Source organism: Ambystoma mexicanum, chromosome 5q (assembly GCF_040938575.1).
Source record: "Ambystoma mexicanum isolate Mex_15411 chromosome 5q, UKY_AmexF1_1, whole genome shotgun sequence".
Classification (NCBI taxonomy): Eukaryota; Metazoa; Chordata; class Amphibia; order Caudata; family Ambystomatidae; genus Ambystoma; species Ambystoma mexicanum.
In genome coordinates this window covers 669689587-669715908 of record NC_090933.1, presented here as the reverse complement: position 1 = coordinate 669715908, position 26322 = coordinate 669689587, and the positions used below count along the sequence as shown (strand labels likewise).

General features: G+C 45.2%; 1 protein-coding gene across 2 annotated transcripts in view; it reads left to right on the top strand.

The window, feature by feature from the left end:
• Positions 1–26322, top strand: part of PDE7A (phosphodiesterase 7A) — a 1871135-nt gene that overhangs the window by 799507 nt on the left and 1045306 nt on the right. For both annotated transcript variants that reach the window (XM_069621123.1, XM_069621122.1), the window contains one exon: positions 4940–5091. In XM_069621123.1, the coding sequence (XP_069477224.1) occupies positions 4940–5091 (152 nt within the window). The remainder of the gene's footprint in view (positions 1–4939; positions 5092–26322) is intronic.

Below are 26322 nucleotides of genomic sequence, written 5' to 3'. Positions count from 1 at the left end.
TTCCAGTCAGGCGACCTTGTGACAAGCGGAGGAGTGAGCATGCATATGGATCGACGAACTTCGGAGTCCAAGGCCGCCATGTTGCTAAGTTGGGCTTTAAAAGAATCATGGTCCGGAACTGAAACGAATATAGTGTCTCACAGAATACTCATTCTAGCCCATTAATGTGGCTGAAATGGAAAAAGTATTGGGTAAATTGCACCCTACTTTCTGCTTTGGAGATGCTGTGTCATCTAATGTGATCCTAGAGAATAAAAGAAAATGTGCTCCCTTTCTTGTACGGTTTGTTAATTCATCTTTTGCACATAATTGTGTCCTTGCTGGCATAAATGAGTTTCTAATAAACCCCTTTGGTAAAGACAGAGGGCTTAACCCAGAGAAACAGTGAATCTTGGACCCATTACTAACTTGCACTTCTTGTATGAAATAGCTACCGTGCAGTTACAAGAACATATGGATTCTGCCTCTATCTTGCATACAAGACAATCTGGCTTTCGTCCAAAGCATCGCGCAGAGAGTGCCTTGTTAGATCTACAGACCCACATGTTGGACATCATGGACAGGGGTAAATCCGGGTTGCTGGTCCTAGTGGACCGTTTGTCGGACTTCAACCTCCTTGACCACAAACACTTTTTTACCGTTCTCAATGCAGCAGAGATCTGCTCTAAAAATGCTGTGCATTGGGTTTGTTCGTTCTTAGGTAATAGGAGTTCCATGATGCGCTAGGGTGACGCCACCTCAGACTTTGCCCCTATACAGTGTGGTGATCGCCAGAGGTACCGGTTTGGCACCAGCACTGCTTATGTCTACATCAAGCCACTCTGTGACTAACTCTCCAATATGGGAGTGCAGTTTACCAGCTGTGCCGACGACGGTTATTTGTGAAACAGATGCCGACAAAACATCTATAAAACTATTAAACACTGCATGGCCTCAGACTGGATGTGCCTTAATAGCTCAACCTGTCCTCAATCCAGATCTAACCCTGACTCGACATATTCAAACTTTGTTATAGAAGGCTGTAACATCTCAGTCCTCAACAAAGTGAAGACACTTGGCATCTATCTGCAATCCTCTTTAGGGGCTGATTCGCGTGTTAATTTGATCATAAAAACTCCCAATTTCATTTAAGACTCATCAGACCGATCAAGCCATTCACTTCAGAGAAAAACTGTGTAACCTTAGCTTGCTCTAAAATGCTATGTAGGATTGACTACTGAAATGCTATTTTGGGGTGGGGGGGTGCTAGCAAAAGCTGTATCCCCAAGTTACAAGTAATACAAAACGTTGCAATTCGCCTGGCAAAAAGGGCTTGCAAGCAAGGCTCATATTTCAGAAACTAGGAAAGAGCTTCATTGGTTGCCTGTAGCGGCCAGAGTGCAGTTTGATAGTCACCTTGACACTTAAATGTGTGTATAGAAAGGCCCCCACTTTCCTTGGGGACAGATTAGTTAAACATGAGCCTAAAAGAGTTCTATGGTCCAGCAATACTAAACACTGTTTTTGCGCCAGGTCAATAGAATTGGCAGTCTGGAATTCTCTGCCAGTGAATCTACATCGGGAAAGCAATCTGCTATCCTTTCAATACCATCTGAAAAAAACTTTTACTGTTTAAATACATTCTTCTGAGGTTTTTCTTACTCATGTCCTGTATGTTTATGACTTAGGCATTTGTTTGCGCCCTGATGCTGCAGGCTATGGCGCATAAGAAATTGAAACAAAATAAAAAAAGGTCCACCAGAGAGAGACTGCTATAACTCCAAGGTGGGAGGGGCCCTACCTGATACTACTGACTTCTAACTGGGCTGTGAAAGTAAGTGACACCCAAGATGGGTGCATGTAAGCCACGCAAACGGGGAGGCCTCCTCTTCAGTGTAGCTGCTATTGTCTGGCTGATCTGGTGTTCTGTATTGGCTCATACTAACGTTGTTTTAGGAGAACCTGATTTGATTGTACAAAGTATATTGGCAATGAAAATCTTTGCTAATGTTTTGACATTGGACAATGCCCAGGCCTGGCTGTGGTATAAGAAAAGATGGATAGTACAGTGGCAAGGAGGGGCTTGCATTTTAAATGGATCATGGGAATGTGGAGTAGAACTTTGGTTGGGATTTATACCACAGCCAGCTGAATGTCCAGTGCGGGGTAGTGCGATCTCCTGTGAAGCTCTACCTAATTGTATGAGTGACTACTTGAACGTTTTGAACTCACCAATAGAAGAGCCCACAAGGAAACCCAAACCTAACCTTGGATATAGAGGTACTAGTACTTTCACTAATATACCTACTACAGTAACTGAAAAACTAACAATATTGTACCCTGAACCGTCACATGTTTCTGATATATTATTGTAACTCTTGTTCTCTTGGTTAGGAAAATAATTCAGATGAATAAATAAAGCTCCCCAACAATGACTCGCGATTATCTTATCTCTTCCCGATATCTTCTATCTTCCCCGGTGCTGACTGACGATGGTTTAGTATCAGTACAGATTGGGGAATTGTGGCCTTTGCATCCCCCACTGTTGCAGTACTTAAGTAATTTAACTGAAGGACAGATAGTATTGGTCGGTGACCAGGTGTGTTGGGAAGGTGAAAGGGAAGGTGTTGACTATAGTTTAGCCGGGAGAAGGTTGTTTCGAAAGAAAGGATTGATGTGTAGAGTTAGTGACCCCACCAGAGTTTGATTTGCATTTCACCAGCCATACTAAGCAATTAACTATTTTTGGTTAACTATAGAAAGGAGAAAGATAAAGGTATATGTTGAATTTTTGAAGAGGTGGCCAAAGTTAGTGCCTCAACCTTTTATGGTTCTGGAAGGAGGAGAAGAAGCAGTACAACATGTGACAGATATGACAAATGGTTTGCATGTGTTGGACAAAAAACAAAGGGGGGGTCATGGGAGTCTCTCTGTCAGACATTAGTCCTGGTTGTGAGAGCCTTACCCCGATTCCTTAGCTCACCATCTTTCACAGAGGAGAAATATCCCAAACATAAGTCTTTGCCCTGCCATGGGGCAGTCCAGCACCGAAATGGTAGGCAATTCTCCTCTGAACAAGAGTACCAACAGCAACCCCATACACATGTTTGTCTGGTGTGACCTCATCAGTAGGGTCGAGCTGTGCCTCTCTAGTGTCTGGGGTTGCTGTTGGTACTCTTGTTCAGAGGAGATTGGCTTAGCATTTCTGTGCTGGACTGCCCTAGACTGATATGTTTTATATATTTCTCCTCTGTGATAGTGAGCTAAAGATACTGGGTAAGTCTCTCTTAACCGGGACTAATGTCTGGCAGAGGGACTCCCAGGACCCTCCACCCCCCCTTGTTTTTTGCATGTGTTGGAGACAGTATATAGAAAGGAAAAGAAGGTGTTTGAAGTGGCTGATCCCACAGCCCCAATTTTGTATGGAGGGAGATGTGTGTGCTGTAAATGAGGAAGTATCTGAGCAGCCTTACGTTACCAACAGTGTCTCTCACAGCATTTTTCTTTTATTGGCAGGGATCGTTTTGGTGCTGTACACAGTGGTGTCACCAAACGGGGGCAGTGGTCATCCAGAATCTACCCTCCAGTTTGCCTTCTCTTCGGCCTGTTCCCCATACTAAATAGTATTTTGTTCTGATAGAAATGAGGCGAGAAAGTATGATGCTGCAATAAGAATTAAGAAAACTGTTAAAAACACATGATGATGACTGTATGTATTGTAAATCTAGTGTGATAAATGTAGATGGTTCACGTGCACAAACGAAAAGCAGGAATGGATCATAGTGATAGATTAGAATAGAATTCCCGGTGCAAATGAAAAACTGGTGTATTGGGGATATTGTAGGGGTATTAGATCAGCTGGGTTAGTTGCGCAGTAAGCGCAAAAGGGATTCTGTGAACGCTGATGGTCCCCAAGAGGGTCGGGGTGCCTGATTTGTACAGTAAAATGTTGCCATTATTGGATGACTGTGATGAAAACGGGTACATAAACCATGATATCTGAGGTCTGTGAAGAGTATTCCATACCTACAGTGTTATAAACTATGTATGTGCCCGAGATGTTTATTATCCTTTCTCTTTACACAGACCTTGGATAGGGATATCCCTGCCTATTGGCTGTTGGTAACACTTGCCCCGAGAGCTTCTACTAATACGGACATGTGCTAGAGAGCTGCCGAGGCAGCGCTTTTGAATGATTTCGGGGGCACTGGGTGAAAGCCCACCTGTATTTCAATCATGGATCGTACAATAGTGTATTATTGTCGACCATATGTGCGTCAGAGGCCGTTATCCCCCCCCCCAACCTTCACCTGAGGACGACAACACCGTATATCATCAGAATAGAGTGACTGAACCGGAAGCCAAGAGCCATGTGGACCCAGGAAGATAGACTGAAACCGAGAACGGAGTAGGATTGTTTACACTGTGTCCCATTGTTGTAAAAGGGGGCCGGGATACCTAAACAGATGTATGATAAATGTAAGGGGCCATAACCATGAGGGGATATAAGGAAAGGTGAACTGGAAGCGGGTTGGGTTATTAGTTTGGACAGTGGGCTGTTGGGATGCGATCTGTTTATGATGGTTGCAACCATTAATACATGCAGTCTTGCTTTGTCCATTTTGGATAAGACTCCTGATTCCTTTTTGTCTGATTTTTAAATTCATACTTCTGTGTACCTGCCTGTATGAAACAATTACTATCCTATCTCGCCCCATGCCTCTGATGAATGATGCTTGCCAGTCTGGTTCTCTTTGCCTTAGGAATAAGATACTTTATTGTCGTCTTCACAACTTGGAGTGAAAAGAATGTAGCAATAAAACTATTGTAGTTTTGTAAAAATATGGTAAATGTAGTACTGTACTTTTGTTACAATGTGTTAATATTTGTTAATTCCCAGGTGCAACATGTTTTTTAAATGTAAAGTAATCAAATCTTTCTTTTTACCATTTATCTGTAGCACGGTCTGCAGTTGAAGCCTCTTTGTCCGAAAGGCACGTACGGAGGCTGCTAAGTTTCCAGCGGTACATGAGAGCCTCTCGATTCTTCCGAGGTGTCCCTACTCAGAACCCCTTATACATTTTGGATGATGGCTACAACGGCCAGGCAAAGGTTTGTGCAATGTGTTTTTTTTATCTTTTAAAACTGCCAATTAAGCGCCAAACAATCCAGATCGTAATGCCTAGCTTCAAATTGCATTACAGTCCTCTTAATGTATTGGCTTTCTGCTTGGACCAGCTAGGTAATTGTGATTGAGTAGTTTGCAGGTGCTCACTATGAGTAGCATCAAATTGGAAATCTGGCTTGAGAATTAGTCTGTTAATATTAACATAGTGAATGCATCGGATTCCTGATTTTTCCAATGAACTAGTCAAACCGCCAATTAACGCTATTTAATAAGGTAGTTAGGTTCATTATTTATTTTGGATTAACAAGAATCCATAAAAGATACAACACATTCAACATATACATCAATAAAACACACAATTACATTTCATTATTGATTGAATTTCCTATAAAGTCAATGCGAGTTATTACAATGATACATAAGATAACCCACGCATTGTAGAAAGCTTAGTGCAGAAACATGTGTGCTTTTCCTAAAGTCAATCTAAAAAAGAAAAGGTTGGGAAACGAGGTATAAAAACATCTTAAAGCCAGTGATATAAAAGCCCTTAGTTTATAATCATTTCAGTTGTTTCAGTCGTTATTTCTAGCTACTTTTCCTTGCTTTTATGCCCCTTTCTCATGTGTGCCAGGCAACTCTTACATTATAGCGACAAATTCCAGGCAGTAGCGGGCGCAAGTACATTCAGCAAGTAGTACAGAGCTGGCTTGTGTTGAGAAAAGCCTCTGGCTATGAACAATAGTAATGGGTATTTTTTTCCTTTGCTCGCTTATAGGCTGGACAAAAAAAAAATAAAAAGTGAGCTAGATCTAATCTGGCATCACACATTGGGCGTTTTTCTTCAAATTCACGGCCAGATCTCCGACTACAGAGGTTGCGCTAGGTTCAAGTAGCGAAAACATGCCCTTATGATTGGAGCTCTTTGATATTTAGAGTTCGTCCGAGTGAGGTATTCTTTTGTATTGATTGATCATGGTTTCATTATTTCTTCAGTCTCTCTCCTATTATATACCCATTAAGTTAAGCTCTTTATCAGGAGGCGACATCTGCTTTTTTCTATGAGTTGTCCAGATTCAAAAAGGATGTCACTAGTACCCACTTTGCAAACCCTTTTCTAGCCAGCCAATAGTGCTGGCACCCTTCTTACATATAAGGTGCTTCAACAAATTCTGCGTTTGCCCCGCCTTTGGATTAGACCATATGCGTACCCAGTCTGCAAGGCTCCAACACCAATTGATTCTCTAAGACGGCCCAGCCAATTCCTTTGTGGCAAGCAAAATTTGGCGCAGATATTGGTAAACCCAATAGGGATTTTACAAACCTGTTTTCTTCTTTTTGTAGCAGACTAACCTCTCCATATCCCCAAATTGCAGCACCATATTTAATAGCCCCTATGATGTGGGCATTGTATACCTTTCCCACAATACAGAGTGGCTGTTGCTTGTGATTTTTCATGAAGCTATGGATACCACCTATCAGTTGTCTCATTACGGGGGCCTGTTTTTGTACGTGGGGCTGCCCGTTAAACCTTTCATTAAAACGGCTGTTTAATAAGACCAAAACCACAAAAAAGTATTACTGCTCTCAAAGTACTATAGTGTTAAAAAAGGTCACTTCTTAACCATAACTCAAACGCCATTCGTGGATAGAGATACACAGTTGTGCAAAAAACGGAAGCTTTTATTCTTTACAGCTGGCTGGGAGGTGAATGCAAGTCCCTTTTTGTTCGCACACTCCAGAATAACGACAACCCACTAGGGAAATAGGCTAGGAGACATCTCTGCAAGGATAACCAGGTTTATTTGTACAGAATACAAATGTCAAAAAGGACTCTGCTGCTTGAGATCGCTCTAACTAGTACATTCACAAACAAATGCTTCACTGCGTCACGCCGTACAGTATAATTTGGGGCCACTGATTGGAGGCACCCTACACATGAGCCTGCTCCATAGGAGATGCCAAGCAGTAATTGGCTGGTTGTCTCCGTCAGTCTGGATCCACATGGGTCAGCTGGGCTCATCCTCTCGGTGAAGGTCGGGACACACGTAAAATACCCTGTTCCTATCTGAGCTAAACGAGCTAATACTGAATTTGAACTCATTGTGGCAGGTACTTGGGTGGCACGGGAAATGGTGCCAGGGAGAAGGGAGGATAAAATACAGTCATGCTGACCCACACATTCAAGACTTCATTGATACCGCAGTTCCTGCACTCAAGGTCTTCACCCTGGGGATTGATCTTTTAATTAATCCCTCCTCTGTACCTTGTGTTATGAGGGATATGTGTTCCTGCTAGGAAGAAATATAGCCACACATGCTTAGATCATCTATGGACTCTTGATGGGTGTTGGAACCTCGGGGTCTTGTGCTTATTAAAGAATGCAAAGGTGCAGGGGTTGAGTCAGTGGTGTGGGGCTGGCTCCGGCCTGGCTGGGTGGGGGTTGGGGACCTAATAGCAGTTTAGTGGAGATGAATGGATGCAGCACAGAGCCCAGTGTTGTCTGACGCTCTTGCTGGGTGCATTCTGGTGGAAGATACTAAATATTTGCAACACTGAAGGGACGAGGGGGAAATAGATTTCCGTGGGAACAGAGCTCTTGCGAAGCCAGTGTGTTCCACAGAAATTCAGCCTTATGAACCAGGAACGTGGCCAGCGCGAGCCTGCAGCTTATCCCTTCTGGGCCTAATACAAAATGGAATCGAGGGCTATGAACTTTTCTAGTGCCATACATCTACTCTAAGCTCTACAGAGCCCCTACATGTTGCCTGATAATGCAGATTACCCCCCACCCCCTTGTATTTTATATCGACTCATATGGTGTTTGTTTTATTTGGAAGCGCCTGGGGGGTGGGAGGGTGGGGTGGAATAGACTAATTTCCATTCCAACAGAGGGTTTCCCATGCCACAAGATGTTCATTTAGCAAGGAAAGACTGAAAATGTGTCCATCTTGAACATACTTTTATTGAAATCAAGGCATTACACAACCGTTCTGTTCTAATATAAACTGTACATTATGATAGGCCAGGTTTATATAAGTGAAATGTATTGTCCTTTTTCATTGGACACAAATACTTCCCGAAATACCACTCCCCTATGACCTGATACTCTGCTGATCAGCATATACTTATTTCCCAATTTCAATAAATCATGGAACATATTGTTGCAACCTAAGAAATGGATGAGACGCAGTTTGGAAATGACGCAGGCTCCAGCTAAGATTTGCTGTGATGTTTCCATTCTACATTTTACTTTACTGCCAACCTTTAGCTTAAGGCTCCCTTTCTGCCAAAGGCACCGCTAAAATTGTATTTTCCTACCATTTAAAATGTCTAAATCACTGCACCTGTCATTTGCCCAGGCCCCCTGTTCCCAAGAACCTTTGGGTTGCTATTTGTCTGAGTTCCACAGAGACCTATATGTCTGTTTGTTCAGTAATTTGAATGTTCATGGTGCTTAAGGCCTGCATTAATTTGTAGTAAATCCTATGGTGTCCATTTGGGGAAAGACAGCAATCTTTGCTATAGTATTTCTTATGTGCAAGAGCTATGTTCTGTGGATTGTGTCAGAAGCGGCTGAACTGTGCGAAGTGAAGCATTCAGTGCGGTTTGACACAGAGGCTCGTCTCCTGTTGGGTCCTTTCCTCTAGTCCTGAGGGCACTACGCTGTTGCTGAGGACTGGCGTTTCTGGCGTTTGCTAAGGTGCTTCTTGGGTGTCTGCTTTGCAGTCACTCTGCACTGCTTGAGGCAGTGAGCTGGTGATTTGGGGATCCAGGTGAGATTCAGGTAGCGTATCGACCCTGTGAGCTAGAGAACCTTGGCATCTGACACATCTCTGGCCAGCACCTGTGGTCGGCATACGATATATGGAGACGGCAAGCCACCCTGTATTATATCAGAGGCTGAGGTAAGGCTGTGGGGTTGTGCGGCTTTGCCTCACTTTTGTCACCATGTTGCTATTGCTCTTGAAAACCCTTCAGTTCTCCCCAACGTTTCCTGGTAAGCTTGTACCTGCACGGGAGCCAGTATTCCTTTTGCCCCTTATTGCAAACATAGTGGTGGCAGCTCGGTGCAGATTGGGAAATTGATAGTAATTGGGGTATGGTGGTGACTGTGGGGCTTTGTGCCCTTTGAGCCACCCACGGCAAGGTTGTAACAGAGTGTAAGGAGTGTCGTCACAAGTGGTCCCGTTAAGTTTTTCTGCAAAGGAACAGTGCTGCAACACTTCTGGAGTAAGAGGAAGTGTATTGCCGTCGAGTGGGTGCTGAGTGTCTCGCGTGGCGTGTGCCCGGACACTTTATTTGCTGCTGGGGACATTAGTTACTGTGAGTTTCCTCGCATTGGAATATCGATACAGTTCTACTTTTAGTTCCTATTGTGTTGGAGGCAGTCAAGCATTACCTTGCATTTTTATTTTCTTCGCTTTGTCATATAAATAAATTACCTGGAAGGCGACACTGCGCAGTGCGGGGGCTCATCACAAACGGAATAATTTGCAAAGCCGCACGAAACACGACTTGGCCAAAAACACCAACAATACTCTGCCATCACAAGCAGAGATACAACTTTCTTTGGTGTTAAAGCTGTACTTGTACCTCGACATTCATCAATATCATTTGAAGAAGACGAAGAGAAATCTTTGGCACAGACATTAGACCTAATAATTCACTGCTGAAACTGGTTACAAACGTGAAAAGGGCCTCCATGGGCGGCAAACATCCTCTACCTGAAATAAAAATTGGAAGACATTGCAGTTATTCATTTCTCCAGGATTGGATCTTTCATGGATTCACATGCTTAGAATATTCCCCGTCGTCAGGCTGGGAATCCCCGGTACATTATATAGACCCTTTCCCGTAGGAAAACTTTTTCGACGCTTATGCGTCCTATCCACCTCGTTTTGTATCATGCGTGCCCGCGCCGTCAGGACGCCATGATATAAATACAGGACCCGCCCCCGCGCTCCCTCAGATTTCAACCGTCTTTCAAAGTAGTGGGATCCTCGTGGTTACTGCTAGTCGAAATTAGGTTGTATTTTCGCTTCGGCGACGTTACAATCTGGATAAAGTATGTCAGGAAAAGCTTTATTTCGCCCTTGTGTGACATGTGGACTCAAAAAAGTCTATGAAGGTGATGCTCACATGGATTGTATCTACTGTCTCCACCCGCACCACACGGCGGATACATGCGAGATATGCCAGGGTTTCTCCCAAAAAACCCTTAAAGACCGGAAAAGAAGGTTGGTCGACTGGCTTAACGACGGAGCGGGTGCCTATCCGGCATCAGAAGTTGGCTCCACGGCCTCCAGGAGCAGGTCGGAACCTCCCTCGAAAAAGGTGCGGCCTGTCGAAAAATGCCCTGCGGACAAGCATACCGGGAAGCATGCTGGGTCTTCCTCATCACACAAAAAGTCCTCCTCCTCCTCATCCTCTAAAACGGAGAGGCAAGCGGCATCAAAACCCTCCTCAGGGGACCGTCCTAGGTCTTCCGTGAGTCGTGACTCTTCAGCCGGGAAGTCGGCAACAAAATCAGCTACGAAGTCTAAAGGCTCGGTGCCGGCTACTTGCTCGTCGACCCAGGTGTCGTTGACGATGCCTATCACTATTCAGGCAGCAGCGGTGGGGATTCCTTTGTCGACGGTGACTCAATCTATGGCCTGGCAGCCAGAGGTTTGTGACCCGGTCCCCCCTGAGGTCCTACTGCAGCCAGACACGGCCTTGTCGGTGACGTCGGCGGAAGGAGAATGTGACAGGGTTATGCAGCCGTCGGACTTGGACTTACGGCCTTCCAATACGTCGACGACGAGTGCGAGTGGGGGTGTGGTCCCTCTATCCTCGACATTGCTGACCCCCCAGACGGTTTTGTCTCTGGATGTGCTTAATACACTTCAGAAGCTCCTGCAGCGTCTGGATACGCAGATCCCTCAGCCTCGCACTTCATTGTCGCTATTTTCTGCACCTTCCGTCGACGAGCAAGCTCAAACAGCCCGCTCGACGACCAAAAGCCCGTCGGCCTCCCAGGTGGTGAAGGATCGTCCTCGAGCGCAGGAGGAGGGTGAGCTATCGGAGTCCGATTCTATACGAGGTGACTCAGGGTCGGACATTTCCCTGTCGCCGTCGAAAGACCCAACATGGAATTCGGATGTAGAGGTAGAGTCTACGAGGAACCAGGCACAACCATCTCCTCCGGATGATGTGGGAGCCTTCCATGCAATGATGGGAAAAGCGTGTTCCGAGTTCGGCTTAATTCCTGAGGAGCAAAAGAAAGACTGTTTTCTTTTTGATCACATGGGTCAAAGGAGGAAATCGGTATTTGCCATCCCAATCCTGGACCACGTGTGGCAAGAAGGCCTCAAGACGATGCGTCATCCGTTCTCGGAGCCGGCTATTAAGGGGCGTATTGAGAAAAAGTTTAAAGCTCCGGAGTCCACTCCAAAATGTCTAACATTACAGCCTCTGTCAGACTCTGTGGTATCGGCGGCAGCGGCTAGGAAGGCCAAAGTACAGCAAAAATGTTCAACCCCACCAGAAAGCGAGGCCAGGAGGCAGGACGCCTTTCGAAAAAAGGTGCTCTCAGTCGGCGCCACGACGGTAAGAGCAGCCAACTCCTTGGCGATTGTATCACGATACGATAGGGAAATGTGGCATAAACTAGCCCCTATCCTAGAACATCTGCCGGAAGAACATCGAAAAGCAGCCATGTTGCTAGTACGGGATGGTGAGGAGGCCTCGAACCATGCAATTAATATTGCGGTGGACCTAGCAGAGTCTGGGTTCAAACAAATCAATCATGGCGTAGTACTACGTCGACAAGCGTGGCTCAAATGTACTACTTTCAGACCTGAAGTCCAATTCAAAGTCCTGGACATGCCATGTGAAGGTGAACATCTGTTTGGAGACAAGGTAGATGAAGCCTTGAAGGGGATGAAAGAAGACAAGGATACCGCTGGGTCTCTCGGCGCCCTCCAGACAGGTAGAAGTTTTTGCTGTTTTCGCCCCTTCAGGGGTGCTTCCGGAAACTCCTGCTTTGGAGCCTCTAGGGACCGTGGATTTAACAGGCCCTCATACTCCTCACAAGGTTACAGACGTGCATCCCAGTCGGCACGTAGAGGCAGAGATTTTCAAGCCTCCAGACGACGCGGCTCAGGTCCCTCGACGAAGGACAAGCAAACCAGCAACCAATGACGGCCTTCGGAACGTCCTGGGGGGTCGAGTCTCTCATCATATCGACCAATGGAAATGCATCACCACAGATCGATGGGTTCTGGACACGATTCGCATGGGTCATGCGCTACAATTCAAAAACAAGCCTCCAAGTCTTCCGCCAGTGTTTTCGGCCCAGCCCCACCTTCGAGTTCTACGACAAGAGGTGGTGCTTATGCTGCAAAAAGGAGCGGTAGAACGGGTTCCCGTGGCACAGGAAGGACAAGGGGTTTATTCCCGGTTCTTCGTTGTCAAGAAGCCAAATGGAAAATGGAGGCCCATTCTCGACCTGAGGGTACTCAACAAATGGCTAAAGAGCTCAAAATTCAAAATGCTAAAGCTCCAGGAGGTTATCAGGTCAGTGCAACCCATGGATTACCTGTCGTCGCTAGACCTTCAAGACGCGTATTTTCATATCCCAATACGTCCACGACACAGGAGATATTTAAGGTTTGTCGTCGGGCGAAAGCATTTTCAGTTCAAGGTCCTCCTGTTCGGTCTCAAGTCCTCCACCAGGACGTTCACCAAGTGTTTGGCCCCTATAGCGGCCCATTTAAGGAAGGACAGCCACCATGTCTATCCCTATCTAGACGACTGGCTGGTCAGAGGTTCGTCCATGGAACAAACACGAAACAGTCTGGGGGCCACGATGTCCCTCTTACAGGAACTGGGCTTCGCGATAAACTTCAGCAAGTCCTCCGTAGAGCCTTCGAGGACCTTGGTCTTTCTAGGAGCGGAGTTTCATACGCACACAAGCCTTGTAAGACCGTCCAGCGAAAGAATACAGAAGCTACAAAGCAAGGCGTCGGAATGGAGATGCGGTACCAGGGTGTCGGTGCGCAAATACATGTCCCTGCTAGGGACAATGTCATCCTGCATTCCGTTGATAAACAACTGCCGTCTGTTTATGAGGCCTTGCCAGGAATTTCTAGCGGACCGTTGGGCGCAGAGCCAAGGTCGCTGGTCCGACAGACTGGTCATCGACGAACAACTGGTACAAGCACTCTGTTGGTGGAGAGCTTCTACTCATCTAACGAAAGGAATGCCTCTGGTGGAACCGGAGTTCCAGAAGACGGTGGTGACGGATGCATCGCTGAGCGGATGGGGATCTCACCTGGATACGTTATAGGTACAAGGCCGGTGGTCGTTACAAGAGTCCTCCCTGCATATCAACCTGCTAGAACTGAGAGCAGTGCGGTGGGCTCTAAAATCTTTTCTTCCTCAATTGAGAGACTCTGTGGTGCGTGTCATGACGGACAACACGACTACAATGTTTTACATAAGGAAACAAGGAGGAACACGTTCCAGGTCCCTGTCGACGGAGGCACAGAAAATCTGGCATTGGGCCCTGCAGCACAACATGCTAATCTTGGCGTTCCACCTGCCAGGTGTGAGAAATGTGGAGGCCGATGCCCTCAGCAGGGAAATGAACGAAGTTCACGAATGGGTGCTGAACGACCAGCAACTACAACACGTATTCAAGAAGTGGGGACATCCTTCCATCGATCTGTTCGCGACGAAGGACAACAGGAAATGCCCGCAGTATGCAAGCAGATGGCCTCAGCAGGGCTCACTGGGGGATGCGTTCTCCTTCCCATGGACGAACAAATTCCTGTACGCATTCCCTCCTTTTCCTCTTATCCAGAGGACGTTGCAATGGATCCTCAAGTACCCATGTCGGGTGATTCTGGTGGCCCCGTATTGGGCCAGACAAGTGTGGTTTTCAGACCTGCTGCACCTAGCGGCGGCAGAGCCAATGAGGTTCAGGAAGATTCCCAACCTTCTGTCTCGACAGGAGGGTATCGTTTGGCATCACGACCCGGACAGCCTCAAGTTGACGGCCTGGCTCCTGACTTCGCCGAATTTGGTCAGCTAACGATTCCGGAGGAGTGTCGTCGTATTCTGCAAGCGGCAAGAGCACCTTCCACAAACACCTCATACTCGTACAAATGGAGGAGTTTCTGTCAGTGGTGTGTGGATCAACCAGGTTTGGTTCCGCAGTCGATTACGCCGGAACAGCTCCTTCCATACTTGCTGTTCTTAGCTCAAAAGGGCTTATCGGTGTCGTCGATAAAAGTACACCTGGCTGCCATCTCCAGGTTTACCCGTCGACATTCCGCACCATTATTCAGCGACCGCCTGATTAAGCACTTCCTTAAAGGTTTGTTTCGGAGTTTCCCTCCCGAGAAGAAATTTCCTCCGGCGTGGAGCCTCAATCTGGTGTTAGCGTCTCTTATGAAACCTCCTTTTGAACCAATGTCATCATCGTCTCTAAAGCTTTTGTCATGGAAATTGGCCTTCCTGGTGGCCATCACTTCAGCTCGACGTATTTCGGAAATCCAAGCTCTAATGGTAGACCCACCATACTTAAGAATTTTCAAGAACAAGGTGGTCCTTGCCACAAACCCACAGTTCATACCGAAAGCTCCTTCAGTGTTCCATAAACATTCCTCTATTGTTTTACCTACGTTTTTTCCAGAGCCATGCTCGGGAGCGGAGCGCACGTTACACACATTAGACGTGAAAAGGGCTCTCAAGTTTTATCTTCATCGCACGCAACCTTTCAGGAAAACGAGGCAATTGTTCGTGGCCTATGGTTTGGGTGCTAAAGGCAAAGCCATTTCAAAGCAAGGACTGTCAAGATGGGTATCGTCTACCATTTCGTACTGCCATTCCAAGGCTGGGAAGCCTCTTCTGCGACGCCCAAGAGCTCATTCAACTAGAGCGGCGGCATCGTCGACGGCGCTGTGGTCTGGAGTCCCTCTAGGGGACATCTGCATGGCGGCTACCTGGGCGGCTACACGGGCGGCTACACACACTTTTACCCGCCATTACTGCCTGTCACAACAACATGCCGAAGATACTCGGATGCGACAGGCGGTGCTTCGACACCTATTCCAATAAGGTAAACCCCGGTTGAGGGGTTAGATCTTGTTGCAATTAAGTTTGAATATTGTTCGTTTCCTATGTTAACAATTGCTGATGTTTACACAACCATAGGGAACGGGCATTGTGAGGAAAGTATGTGGGTTTGCATGCACGCCTCCTCTTTTCGGGATGGTACTTCTATGTAATCTATTCTAAGCATGTGAATCCATGAAAGATCCAATGCTGGAGAAGGGAATAGTTTCTTACCTGTAACTCCATTTCTCCAGCATTGGTATCTTTCATGGATTCACATGCGCCCGCCTGCCTCCCCTGGGCATGCAAACTGGTTCCCCCACTACTTTGGGGGCCGAAATCTGAGGGAGCGCGGGGGCGGGTCCTGTATTTATATCATGGCGTCCTGACGGCGCGGGCACGCATGATACAAAACGAGGTGGATAGGACGCATAATCGTCAAAGTTTTCCTACGGGAAAGGGTCTATATAATGTACCGGGGATTCCCAGCCTGACGACGGGGAATATTCTAAGCATGTGAATCCATGAAAGATACCAATGCTGGAGAAATGGAGTTACAGGTAAGAAACTATTCCCTTATCTGACACCCCGGACATGGCAGTATTTGCCTCAGATTCCAACTCCTCTAGAACAACTGAGTCGGACGGTGAAAGTGAGTCATTTATCTCTAGTAATACGACTAGGTGTGACCAGGCTGGTATTAAGGATTACCTGGCTGCTCTGGAGAGTAAGATCGATGGCCAAGCAATAATACTCGTTACCATAATGGATGAACTCCACACTAGTAAAGCACTTACTTTGAAACTGTCAGATCTTGTTACTTATCTAATAAACAATATATAGTATATAGCTATGGCGGAAGAAATACCAAGCGCTCATGGGGTAAGAACAATGCGACGGGCCAACCATTGGCAAAGCAGCCGGTAAAGAAAGAATAAAAGTGAAACCCACAATATCAATGGGGGAGGAACAAGGAAAAGTCCACATCAAGTTGGGACTTCTCCTCCTACTGAATTAAAAAATGCTCTTAAAAATAACAGCCAATACCAATCCCATATACACTTCCTGAACTGGACAAGCCTGAGATCTCCACAATAAAGCAAAATCAAAAAGGATCCTAGAAAGAGAAGGGTTTGTGTGCATGCAAAGGCACATGGTTCCAAAATTGTGCCTTGGATGGAACCATACGCCAGGCGTTTTTGCTAGGGCCGATGGAAAAAGGGGCAAAAAGTCTGCTGGTAAACAATCAACCATTTAAGTTGGTCCCAAAAAATCAGAAGTCATCCAGCGGTAAGGAGTTATCTGCACTCTTCTGCTCACTTCTACAATTAGGTCTGAAAAGTGGGATCTGAGTGAGGGGAAAAACGGATCACACCTCTTCACAGCCTGCCGAATTAAAGACATATTACCCATTATACATCCAAGTGTCCTAAAAGATAGGGGTACGTGGATCATTCTGGAAGAGAATGCCCCTACAGCTTACAGTCCATTGCTAAACAACATCTGTGCTCTTATCCATCTTCAAACAACTGCCATATTTGGAAGTCTTACAGACTACAGACATCTTGAAAATTGAGCTACCCCTATGGAATAGTAATACAAACTGGGCTTTTGTAGAGTTTGCTTCTCCTTTGATGGTGGCTATGTTGAAAATGCGCTCAGAGTTATTGTTGCTGGCCGGATGCACCTTAATAGCATGTCGAAAAATTTGTTGGAAAACCCACGAAGCAGACAAACAAGTACCTGTAAGGGGTACATTGACACTTGAGCAAATGTCAGAGAGAGCAGATCTAAGAGCCTTACAAATCCAGAGTACACAAGCATAGGAAAAGGCACCAGATTCCGATATCTGGATGCCATTGGGCTCGTATAATGGGGCTAACTGACAATAAAGGAAACACTTCACATTTGTCTTGAATACACCGGGCCACTGTTCTTTTTTGGAACACCCTAAGGGACATGCCCTATTGAAGGATGCTGATGTATTTATATTGCAATATACTTGATGCGTTAGGCATATTTCTATAGATGGCTACTAAATTTTGTTTAACAACGCCACCCCCTCTAAGAATGGGCGGGCGAGTGGTGGCTTAGCTATAGGAGTAAAGGCTCATTTAAGTTTGACACCATTTCCCAATATGAAGAAGTCTACTAATGTTTTAATGGGGAAATTCTGATTATTAACATTTATGACTCACCGGAGGTGCACAGACCATGATGTTACAGAACATATTAATATGTGTCATTTTATTGGTCCGAGAGATCATGGTCTTGTATTGTTGTCTGGTGATTTTAATAGGAGATCGTTGCACTTGTCTAAAAGTACTTCTGCGGGGAGGAACAGCTCTTGGTTTAAATGTATTGATTTTTATGATTTAAAGTTCCTTATGACGGTACGTAGGAGTGATTTTAGTCCTCCATACACCTGGTCCAATGGAATTGTGACCTCATTTACTGATTATATGATAGCGGATGTTGAATTGAGTGTTGAATGCAGTCCCGTTACTATTGTCCATAATAAGATTAGTGACCATGGTGCTTTATGCTGGTCAACTAAGTTAAAAATTATCCCTAAGATTGTAGGAAAATGTTCGTAAATAATGATAAATGATGTTATTAACAGATTCCTATGTGACCATAGGGAAATTAAACCGGTGAATGGGATCTTAAACTATAACTTCTCCGGGTTAGAGATTGCACTAAGGGCCGCAGATTGGGATTTGGCAAAAATGGTTAAAGGGATGATTCCATCCCTTACAAATGTTAAGCAGAAACGACTAAAGAACATCTCTACTAATAGCTCAAAACCCTTTGATTATTTCAGAAAGAAAAAAACAATATCTCAGGGAATGGGTGGTAGTAAGAAAGATCACCAATTTATTACCAAATATAAGACAGATATTGTTAACTAACGTGGCTACAAAGTATAGAAACTGGCAAAAAATGCAGAAGCATCTATAAGAGGCATTAATTGGCATAATCTATTTTTGTGGCTAAAAATGCATAATACAGTAAGATGTTGGCGTGACTATAACAATTTTCGGAAGTCCCTTTCATTGACAGAAATGAACCCTATCCCTCAGGTGAGTTGGACATCGCAAATTCAACTACTATACTCTCCACCAGTATATTTAACGTCAGAGTATGATCCAACCGAGTCCTTGGCGTGGGGCTGGGATGTTATAGCTAAAGGAGGTGCACTTTCTGCAGCGTTAAAGGAGAGTGATCTGGAACGCTTAATATTAAAATCTACAGCATCGCGTGCTCCCGGTCCAGACGGAATTCCAAATTTGGTTTTCAAGGACAATCCGGCATTGTGGGCAAGGTTGTTGGAAATTTTGTATAGCCACATTATTGAGAGTGGTAATATACCAGACAGCTGGCGGAAATCCATATTGGTCCTGATTCTTAAAAAAAAAAAAAAAAAGGGAGATTAGTACTATCAAACTAGCGCCTTCTGGCGATGATGGATTCCAGCCAGGAACTGTTTGCTAATATACTACAGGAGCAGCTAACTACCTGGTTGGAAGCAAAAAAAACATCTTGAGTATCTTCCAAACAGGTTTTAGAAAGAAATATAACACTACATCGAATATAGCTACAGTTTCTGAGGGATCCAAGATCCAAGGGGAAAGAAAGATTATATTGCTGTTATGTGAACTTTTCCAAAGCTTTTGACTTGGTGTCTAGAACAAGGCTTTGACCTAAATAGGACAAAAAGTCCTATTCTGTAAGGCCAGAGAGGAGGCCCTTAAGAGTGCCAAAGACGAGTATGATGCTCTTAAATCCCTTGGGCAACAGGCCTTATTCCCAACGGGGTTCCCCAAATCCAAAAAGATTTTGGGGATAGAGCGGACAGCGCTCCTCAAAGTACTTGCAGGGAGGACCATCCTACTCTTCAAACCAGTCTCAAGGCTAGGGTTCCTCGGCTAGCTTTGAAAGAGGGAATAAAAGAGCCAGTGGTAGAAGCAGAACCTCACCTCGGAGAGGTTCAGCCCCTCCCAAACAATGATGACATGCCGCTTCAGGTCCCCCCTCCACTCTAGTAGGGGGCAGAATCTCTCAATTCACCCATGCATGGGCGGGGATAAGGTTGGATAAATGGGTGTTGTCCACCGTAGCAGGCGGGTACTGCAACAAGTTGATTCAGAAACAGCCTTACCGCCCGCCAATACGGAAGAAACTGACAGCAGAAGAAACAGCAATACTGCTGGAGGAAATAAAGGCGCTGTTCGAGAAGGACGCAATAATATTCGTCGCGGTGAACCAGGTAAACAAGGGTATCTATTCAACGTACGTACTTGTGCCAAAAAAAGTCCTTGCCATGCACCCAGTATTAGATCTGCGCCCAGCAAACAAATATGTCAGAGGTTTCGCATGACCACGCTTCAGGAGGTGATTCCACTCATGAAACGAGGGAGACTACATGGTGACATTGGACCTGAAATATGCATACTTTCATATTTCAATGCATCCTGTGCACAGGAAATACCTCTGTTTCAAGATAGCGGGAGTACACTACCAGCTCAAGGTACTCCCATTCGGCATCGCCTCAGCACCAAGAGTGTTCACCAAAGTGCTTGCAGTAGTGGCAGCACACCTGCGCAGAACGTCCTTCCCAGTATAGCCTTATCTGGACGACTAGCTGATCACTGGGGAATCTCCTCCAATTTGCAGACTAAAGACGCAAAAGACTATAGACCCCCTTGTCAATCTGGGTTTCTCCATCAACGAGAAAAAATAAAGTCTAATCCCCAGCCAAACAAACAAAAGAATGTCTGGGGTCTGTTCTAGAGGAGATAGCATTCCCCTCAAGCAAGAGAGTATGAAATATGCTGCTACCGATACCGCAATACAAGGTTGATCGCCAGACAACGGTACGCAGAGCAATGCGTTTGCTAGGGATGATGGCCTCTTGCATTTATTTAGTTCTTCACGTGGGCCTGCGTTCAATGCAGGAATGGTTACCGAAACAGCGGTCTCGGGCAAGCGGGCATTGGGATGATCTAGTGGTTGTTTCCCTAACCCTGGTTCAGGCTCTTCGCTGGTCGTCCAAGGACAACCTGTTAAAAGGAAAACCTTTTTGCACTCCACCAGCCCAAGAAATCCAAACTACAGACCCCTCACTCGTAGGTTGGAGGGCACACTACCTCCACCGCACAGCCCACGGACAGTGGACACTCGCTACTGCCCAGAGACGCATCAACTTCCTGGAGCTCTTGGCAGTCCTCGAGGCTCTTCAAGCTTTTCAGCAACATCTCCAAGGTCAGACAGTGCAGGTCCTCACAGGTTGCACCACGGTCATGTTCTATATGAACAAACGGGGAGCACACACTCTTCAAGTCTATCCAGACTTTCCCAGAAGATATGGAAGGGGGCACTCCAGCGGAACATGTTTCTAAAATCCAACATGTTCCTGGGGAACTCAATTCTCTGGCAGACATGTTAAGCAGACACCTTCTACCAGAAGAATACAAGTGGCAACTGGACAGATATCCTAGACGGAATATTCTCACTATGGGTCACCCCCCACTAGTCTTGTTCGCTACAAGCTAAACGCTCAATGCCCAGACTTTGCATCCAGGTTTCCCCAGCCAGGGTCCAAGGGGAACGCCCTGTGGATGAACTGGTCTGGTAAATTTGCTTGCGCTTTTCCCCCATCACAACTCCTGAGCAGGAGTGTGCATAAAATGCACCAGGAACAAGTAACCCTAATCCTGGTTGCTTCTATGTGGGCAAGACGGCCTTGGTTTCCACATCTGCTCAAACTGCCGATCTGAGACCCAATCAAGCTCCTGTGCATGTACAACATGTTGACACAACACAAGGGGCATCCCTCCACTCTCGCCCACAATCAATGAACTTGGCAGCTGGGCTCCTGAAGTCAGAGTTTGGCCACTTAAACCTTCAACAAAGGTGTATGGCTATCCTCAAGGAGGCATGGAAGCCCAACACCAGGCACTGTTATTTTAATAAGTGGAAGAGATTTGTGATATGGTGCACATCACAATCACTAAATCCATTAGAATGTTCTCCAGCTAACATTCTACACTACATGCTTATCTTACTAGACTCCCACCTAGCATTCAATTCCTTAAAAGTACATCTGGAGCCCCTATCGGCATACACCACTTCACAGAACAAGGTGTCCTGGTGGAAAGTCCCTGTCCTCAAGGCATTGATGGAAGGGGTAAAGAGGTTATACCCCCCAATTTCCAACCCTCACCCGGGTTAGCAATGTTGTGCTCTCCAAGCTAATGGGGCCACCCTTCGAGCCTATGCACAAGGCCAGCCTAAAGCACCTGATCTATATCAAAAACAAAGTTATGGCAGAAAAAGTCACGAGTCCACAGCGCTTATACAGTGATTAAGAAAATAAACATTGTGCAATGGCAACACGAGTAGACTGAAACAAACGGTCATTGAGCTTTCCGCAACTGCGAGGCATTTCGAGAACTGTATCTGGCATTGTCCTACTCTAAATGTGGAGTTCTTATTGCTGCAACCTAAGCCTCTGGTGAAAAGCTGTACACAGCTTGAAACATGTCAGGCTTCTCTTCGCACAAACAATAAAGGCTTCTCTTTGCACAAACAACTAATTATAATTTCTTGGCGCAGTGAGACTGGGAACATCTTTGTTTTTCTTCACCTTATCTATATCACTACATTCCTGGTAGCTATCACTTCCATAAAACAAGTCAATGAGCTACATGCTTTATCAGTACAAGACCCCAAGACAAGGTTGTCCTCGGTTTTCACTTAAGTTCATTTCAAAGTTCCATGTAAACCAGTCCCTTGAACTCCCCTCCTTTCAGAATTCTTCAAATTCAGTAGAAAGACGCCTACATAAACTTGATGTACGGAGGGCGGTTGTCAGGTTTCCTTCCCTTATTTGTCAGGTTTCCTTCCCTTATTCAAGTTTCCTTTTCATTATTTCTCTTTATTTATCCTTTTCAGATTAGCTTTGTGTGGGTGGGAAGTTTTCCATTATAGTTGGTTTGGCCTTAACTTGCTGATTCAGGCTCCTGGTTCTGACCCAAGGCAAGATGGAGCCTCACAGTGACAGCTCTGATTGGTTAGAAGACAATGCTGAACAACAATGAACATTCTAAACTGTCACTCTGTGCCTTTCATCATCAAAACCCCATCTGAGAGGACGTGTTTAGTGGCTGCTCCTGCTTTAGTCTTAGGCCTGGTGGATTTTATCCTTCAGGCGTCAGCAGTTGAGCGGCTACTTTCTTGGGGGTTACAGGAGAAGCTATCAGTTGGCAGGAATTCGTTTTTGAAGACAGGAAAAGCAGAAGATCCTTTTGAATTCGCTCAGGAGATAAGTGACTTTATTTGTACTGTTACTCTGTTCATCCTAATGACATTCTCCTTGAAAATTTGTGAAAAGTTGTGTTTGAACTAGAACTTTTGAACTCCCGGAGTGCGCGTGTGTTTTCCAGCGCGGTGTTCCTTAGCGCAAGAATCTGTTTGTCGCGTGCGAATTCTAGTGAGCGTGTGCATTTCGGTTTTCATGTGCACAATAGCTCTACCGGTGACTGTGTCCATAGTAGTGCATGAACCAATTAAAATAAATTTCAAAGGCTGACGGAAACGATGACGCTTGGGTCGAGCCCACCGGAGTAAGGCTCCGCCCCTAGCATCTTGCGGGTGTTCCGAGCGCGAGAAGCAGTTGGTCGCGTGCTATTTTAAATGCGCGTGGGTTTCAGAGCGCGGGTGCATCTTAGCGCGAGAAGCTATACGTCGCGTGTGAACTAAAGAGCGCGTGTGATTTCTAGCGCGGGTGTTCTTGGCGCGAGAAACTATACGTCGCGTGTGAACTAAAGAGCGCGTGTGATTTCTAGCGCGGGTGTTCTTAGCGCGAGAAGCTATACGTCGCGTGTGAACTAAAGAGCGCGTGTGATTTCTAGCGCGGGTGTTCTTGGCGCAAGAAGCTATACGTCGCGTGTGAACTAAAGAGCGCGTGTGATTTCTAGCGCGGGTGTTTTTTCGCGCGAGAAGCTATACGTCGCGTGTGAACTAAAGAGCACGTGTGATTTCTAGCGCGGGTGTTTTTAGCGCGAGAACATTGTTGCGCGTGTGGATTTTTGCGCGCGTGGATTCTTTTGATCGCGTGTATTCGTTCGTAAGTGAACTTTTTGCGCGTGTTCTTCAACCAGGAAGATTTCTAAGTGAAGTTCATCGTTCATCTGAATGGAGATAACCTGCGTGTGCGTTTAACACGTGTTTTTTCTTCAAGGACTCTAAAACTCAATAGAATTATAAATAGTTTGACAGAAAAAGAAAGAATATTTTTAAGAACAATCTAACTGGACCTCCAGGGCATTTTGGAAAAAAGACAATGAACTAAGATTTCCAGATTTGCCTAAAGTAAGAAGTAGCTGTGAATTTCAAGTGTCTCAAGTAAGAGAGATTTTCAGCTTCTTATCAGCTTCTCTAAGAAATTTCAAGAGAAGAGCCAGGTATGATTCTTTCATTATTAGTTAAGGATAAATGTCTTCCCAGTCATAACGTTAAGTAAGTAAATTAAGGAATTGTATCTGCTATTCTTATATCCTCTGCAGGTTCAGCTCTGGTTAGCCTTGACGCAGTCTGCCTGGTGTTGTTTTGTTATCCACTTCCCTCTTTCCCTTTGGGGTGTAGTTTACAGAGCTGAATTGAAATCTAGTTCTGGGAATTACATCTCAGGGGGATTGTCGGGGGTTCAGCAGCTTCCGCGGACACAGGACCTCTCAGCCTGACAGCGGTCTTGTACTATGTGAACAAAACAAAGCCCCCAAGGTAAACAGACCAACTCGTTCTTTCCATAGCACCTGGTAGATGAGGCGATCACGTATCAAAGGGATCAAAGGGCGCCATTTCCAGATGGATAGTCAGATGCATACAACTCTGCTATTCCCTAACCAAAAGGTTTCTACCTTTTACACCAATGGCACACTTTACCAGAGGTACAGGGACTACCTTAGCTTTCATTGTAAACATCCCTCTAGACGCCACATGGAGTTCCATCCATACGTTCACACATTACTGCATTGACACACCTTCTAAAGCAGATTCACAGGTGGGACAAGCGGTCCAAAAACATCTCTTTGCCGCTGTACCTTCTAACTTCCCACCTCCGTTTCCAGATATTGCTTGCTAATCTATGCAGAGCTTGTGATCTAAGCAGATCCAGAGCATGTGATCTAAGCAGATGCATTACTCACTGTAATCATATTTCTTGTGCTTGTATCTGTTTAGATTCACATGCGCCCACCCTTCCTCCCCTATTAGAGTAGAAGGCCCATAGATGTTTTTTGGGTTTTCTGTTTCTGCTTTACAACATCTGTACTCACACAATACTTCATGCAACCACATTTCAGAAACAACCAATCTGAGGGACCTCGACGCAGGAAGGACCATGGGTACAGTACACGTCACACTAGGGATAGTACGTCCGTTTTCGAGTTTCGAAAACAAATCTTGCAATACTCTGCAACTTCCACTAGATGTCGGACTATGCAGAGCATGTGAATCTAAGCAGATAAAAGCACCAGAATTACGATTACAGTGAGTAATGTATCCCATATCATTTTACCCACATGTAGACATTACCACAAGGAAAGATGACCTTGGCTGGCCCTTTGCATTGGTAGGCCCTCTATCCACAGAAACTCAAACTGACCCTCAGTCATCCTTGGTAGCCAGCTACAGAACCTCCACCTACCCGATGAACTACCAATACCATCAAAGCTCTTTGACATCTCACTTTGGCACTGCTGCTGAGTGATTTCTCACAGCTACTTTTAAAGCAACAATCACTGTTATTTTATTAATCCCTGCTGCCTTTTGCCTTGGTGTACCGAGGACTGTGGTTAAAATGCTTCTAAAAAAGCAACACATATATAAATAGTGACCGCGCCAGTCGTGCCCATCTCATTTTACCTGCCTCAGGTGACAGTCAGAGAAGCCAGACAATGGGCATATGTCAGTGTGGGGATGAATGGCGCGGAAGGGAGTGCTTTTTCATCATATAAAGGAGACAGAAAATACATTCCCCACTCAACACTGATCTTTACATATCGTGTGATGCTGAAAGACCCTCTTTATACCAATAGTCTTGAAAAAATAGACCTAGTACTTATTTGTTTTTTTATAATATCAAAAATAGTTTATTTTAATAGGTTGAATCACAACCCAACTTGTTCTTTTATAAAACTAACTCTAAAACAGTATTTTCAGTAAAAAGGACCCCACAACACAACATACAGTGGATACATTTGCAATACAAATTACTAGTTTCACTCACATCCATTCCTATAACATGACAATACAATACATCAACATATAAAATTTATATAATGATTTAAACATTTCCAATCACTGAGTGTTATTAACTCAGAATAAACAGTCCCGACATGTTTCAGTTCCTCGTGGCACTAAATGCAAGAACCTTCTTCAGGGGAAGAACACTTTTTTAATTTTTTCTCCACCATGTAATCCAGGGCCCCAACAGTACTCTTCAAACCGTACTCCTATAATTATTCAATACACAAAGAAAAATAGGGTATCACTACAGATCAACATCATCACAAATACATAAGTCAGCTCCATAATGCTAACTATATTCCAGTAACATTCAAATATGTACCTATATACTGGTAAGATCAATTGAACCCAATGGTCACTACATACCTCACAAGTAGGATTACTGCAGTGTAGGTGTGCCAAAGGGAGTGCAACAAGAACGATAGGGAAGCACTGGAAATACATGGCGACGTGAGGAGTGGGAGCTGTAAACGGAGCGAGGAACATGTAGTTCTAGCAGGACAAGAGGGTGGATGATTGGCAGGTAGATACATTAAAGCAAATATTCATATTGAAAAGGGTCAGAAATCTTAAAGCACAAATGAGAAGACAGTCCAGAAGCTCCAGGAAGAAAAATCAATGTGACAAAAGATTTCACATTAAAGCTTTATTTGTCATTATAAGGTGAGCATCTAAGATGGGCTCACAGATCTGTGAGAAAAACATGTGCTATCTGTCCTCACGCATTCTGGCAGCAATTGAGATAACTAAACTCGGGCCAGCCACCACCAACAACCAACTCCCTCTCAAAAGAATACTCG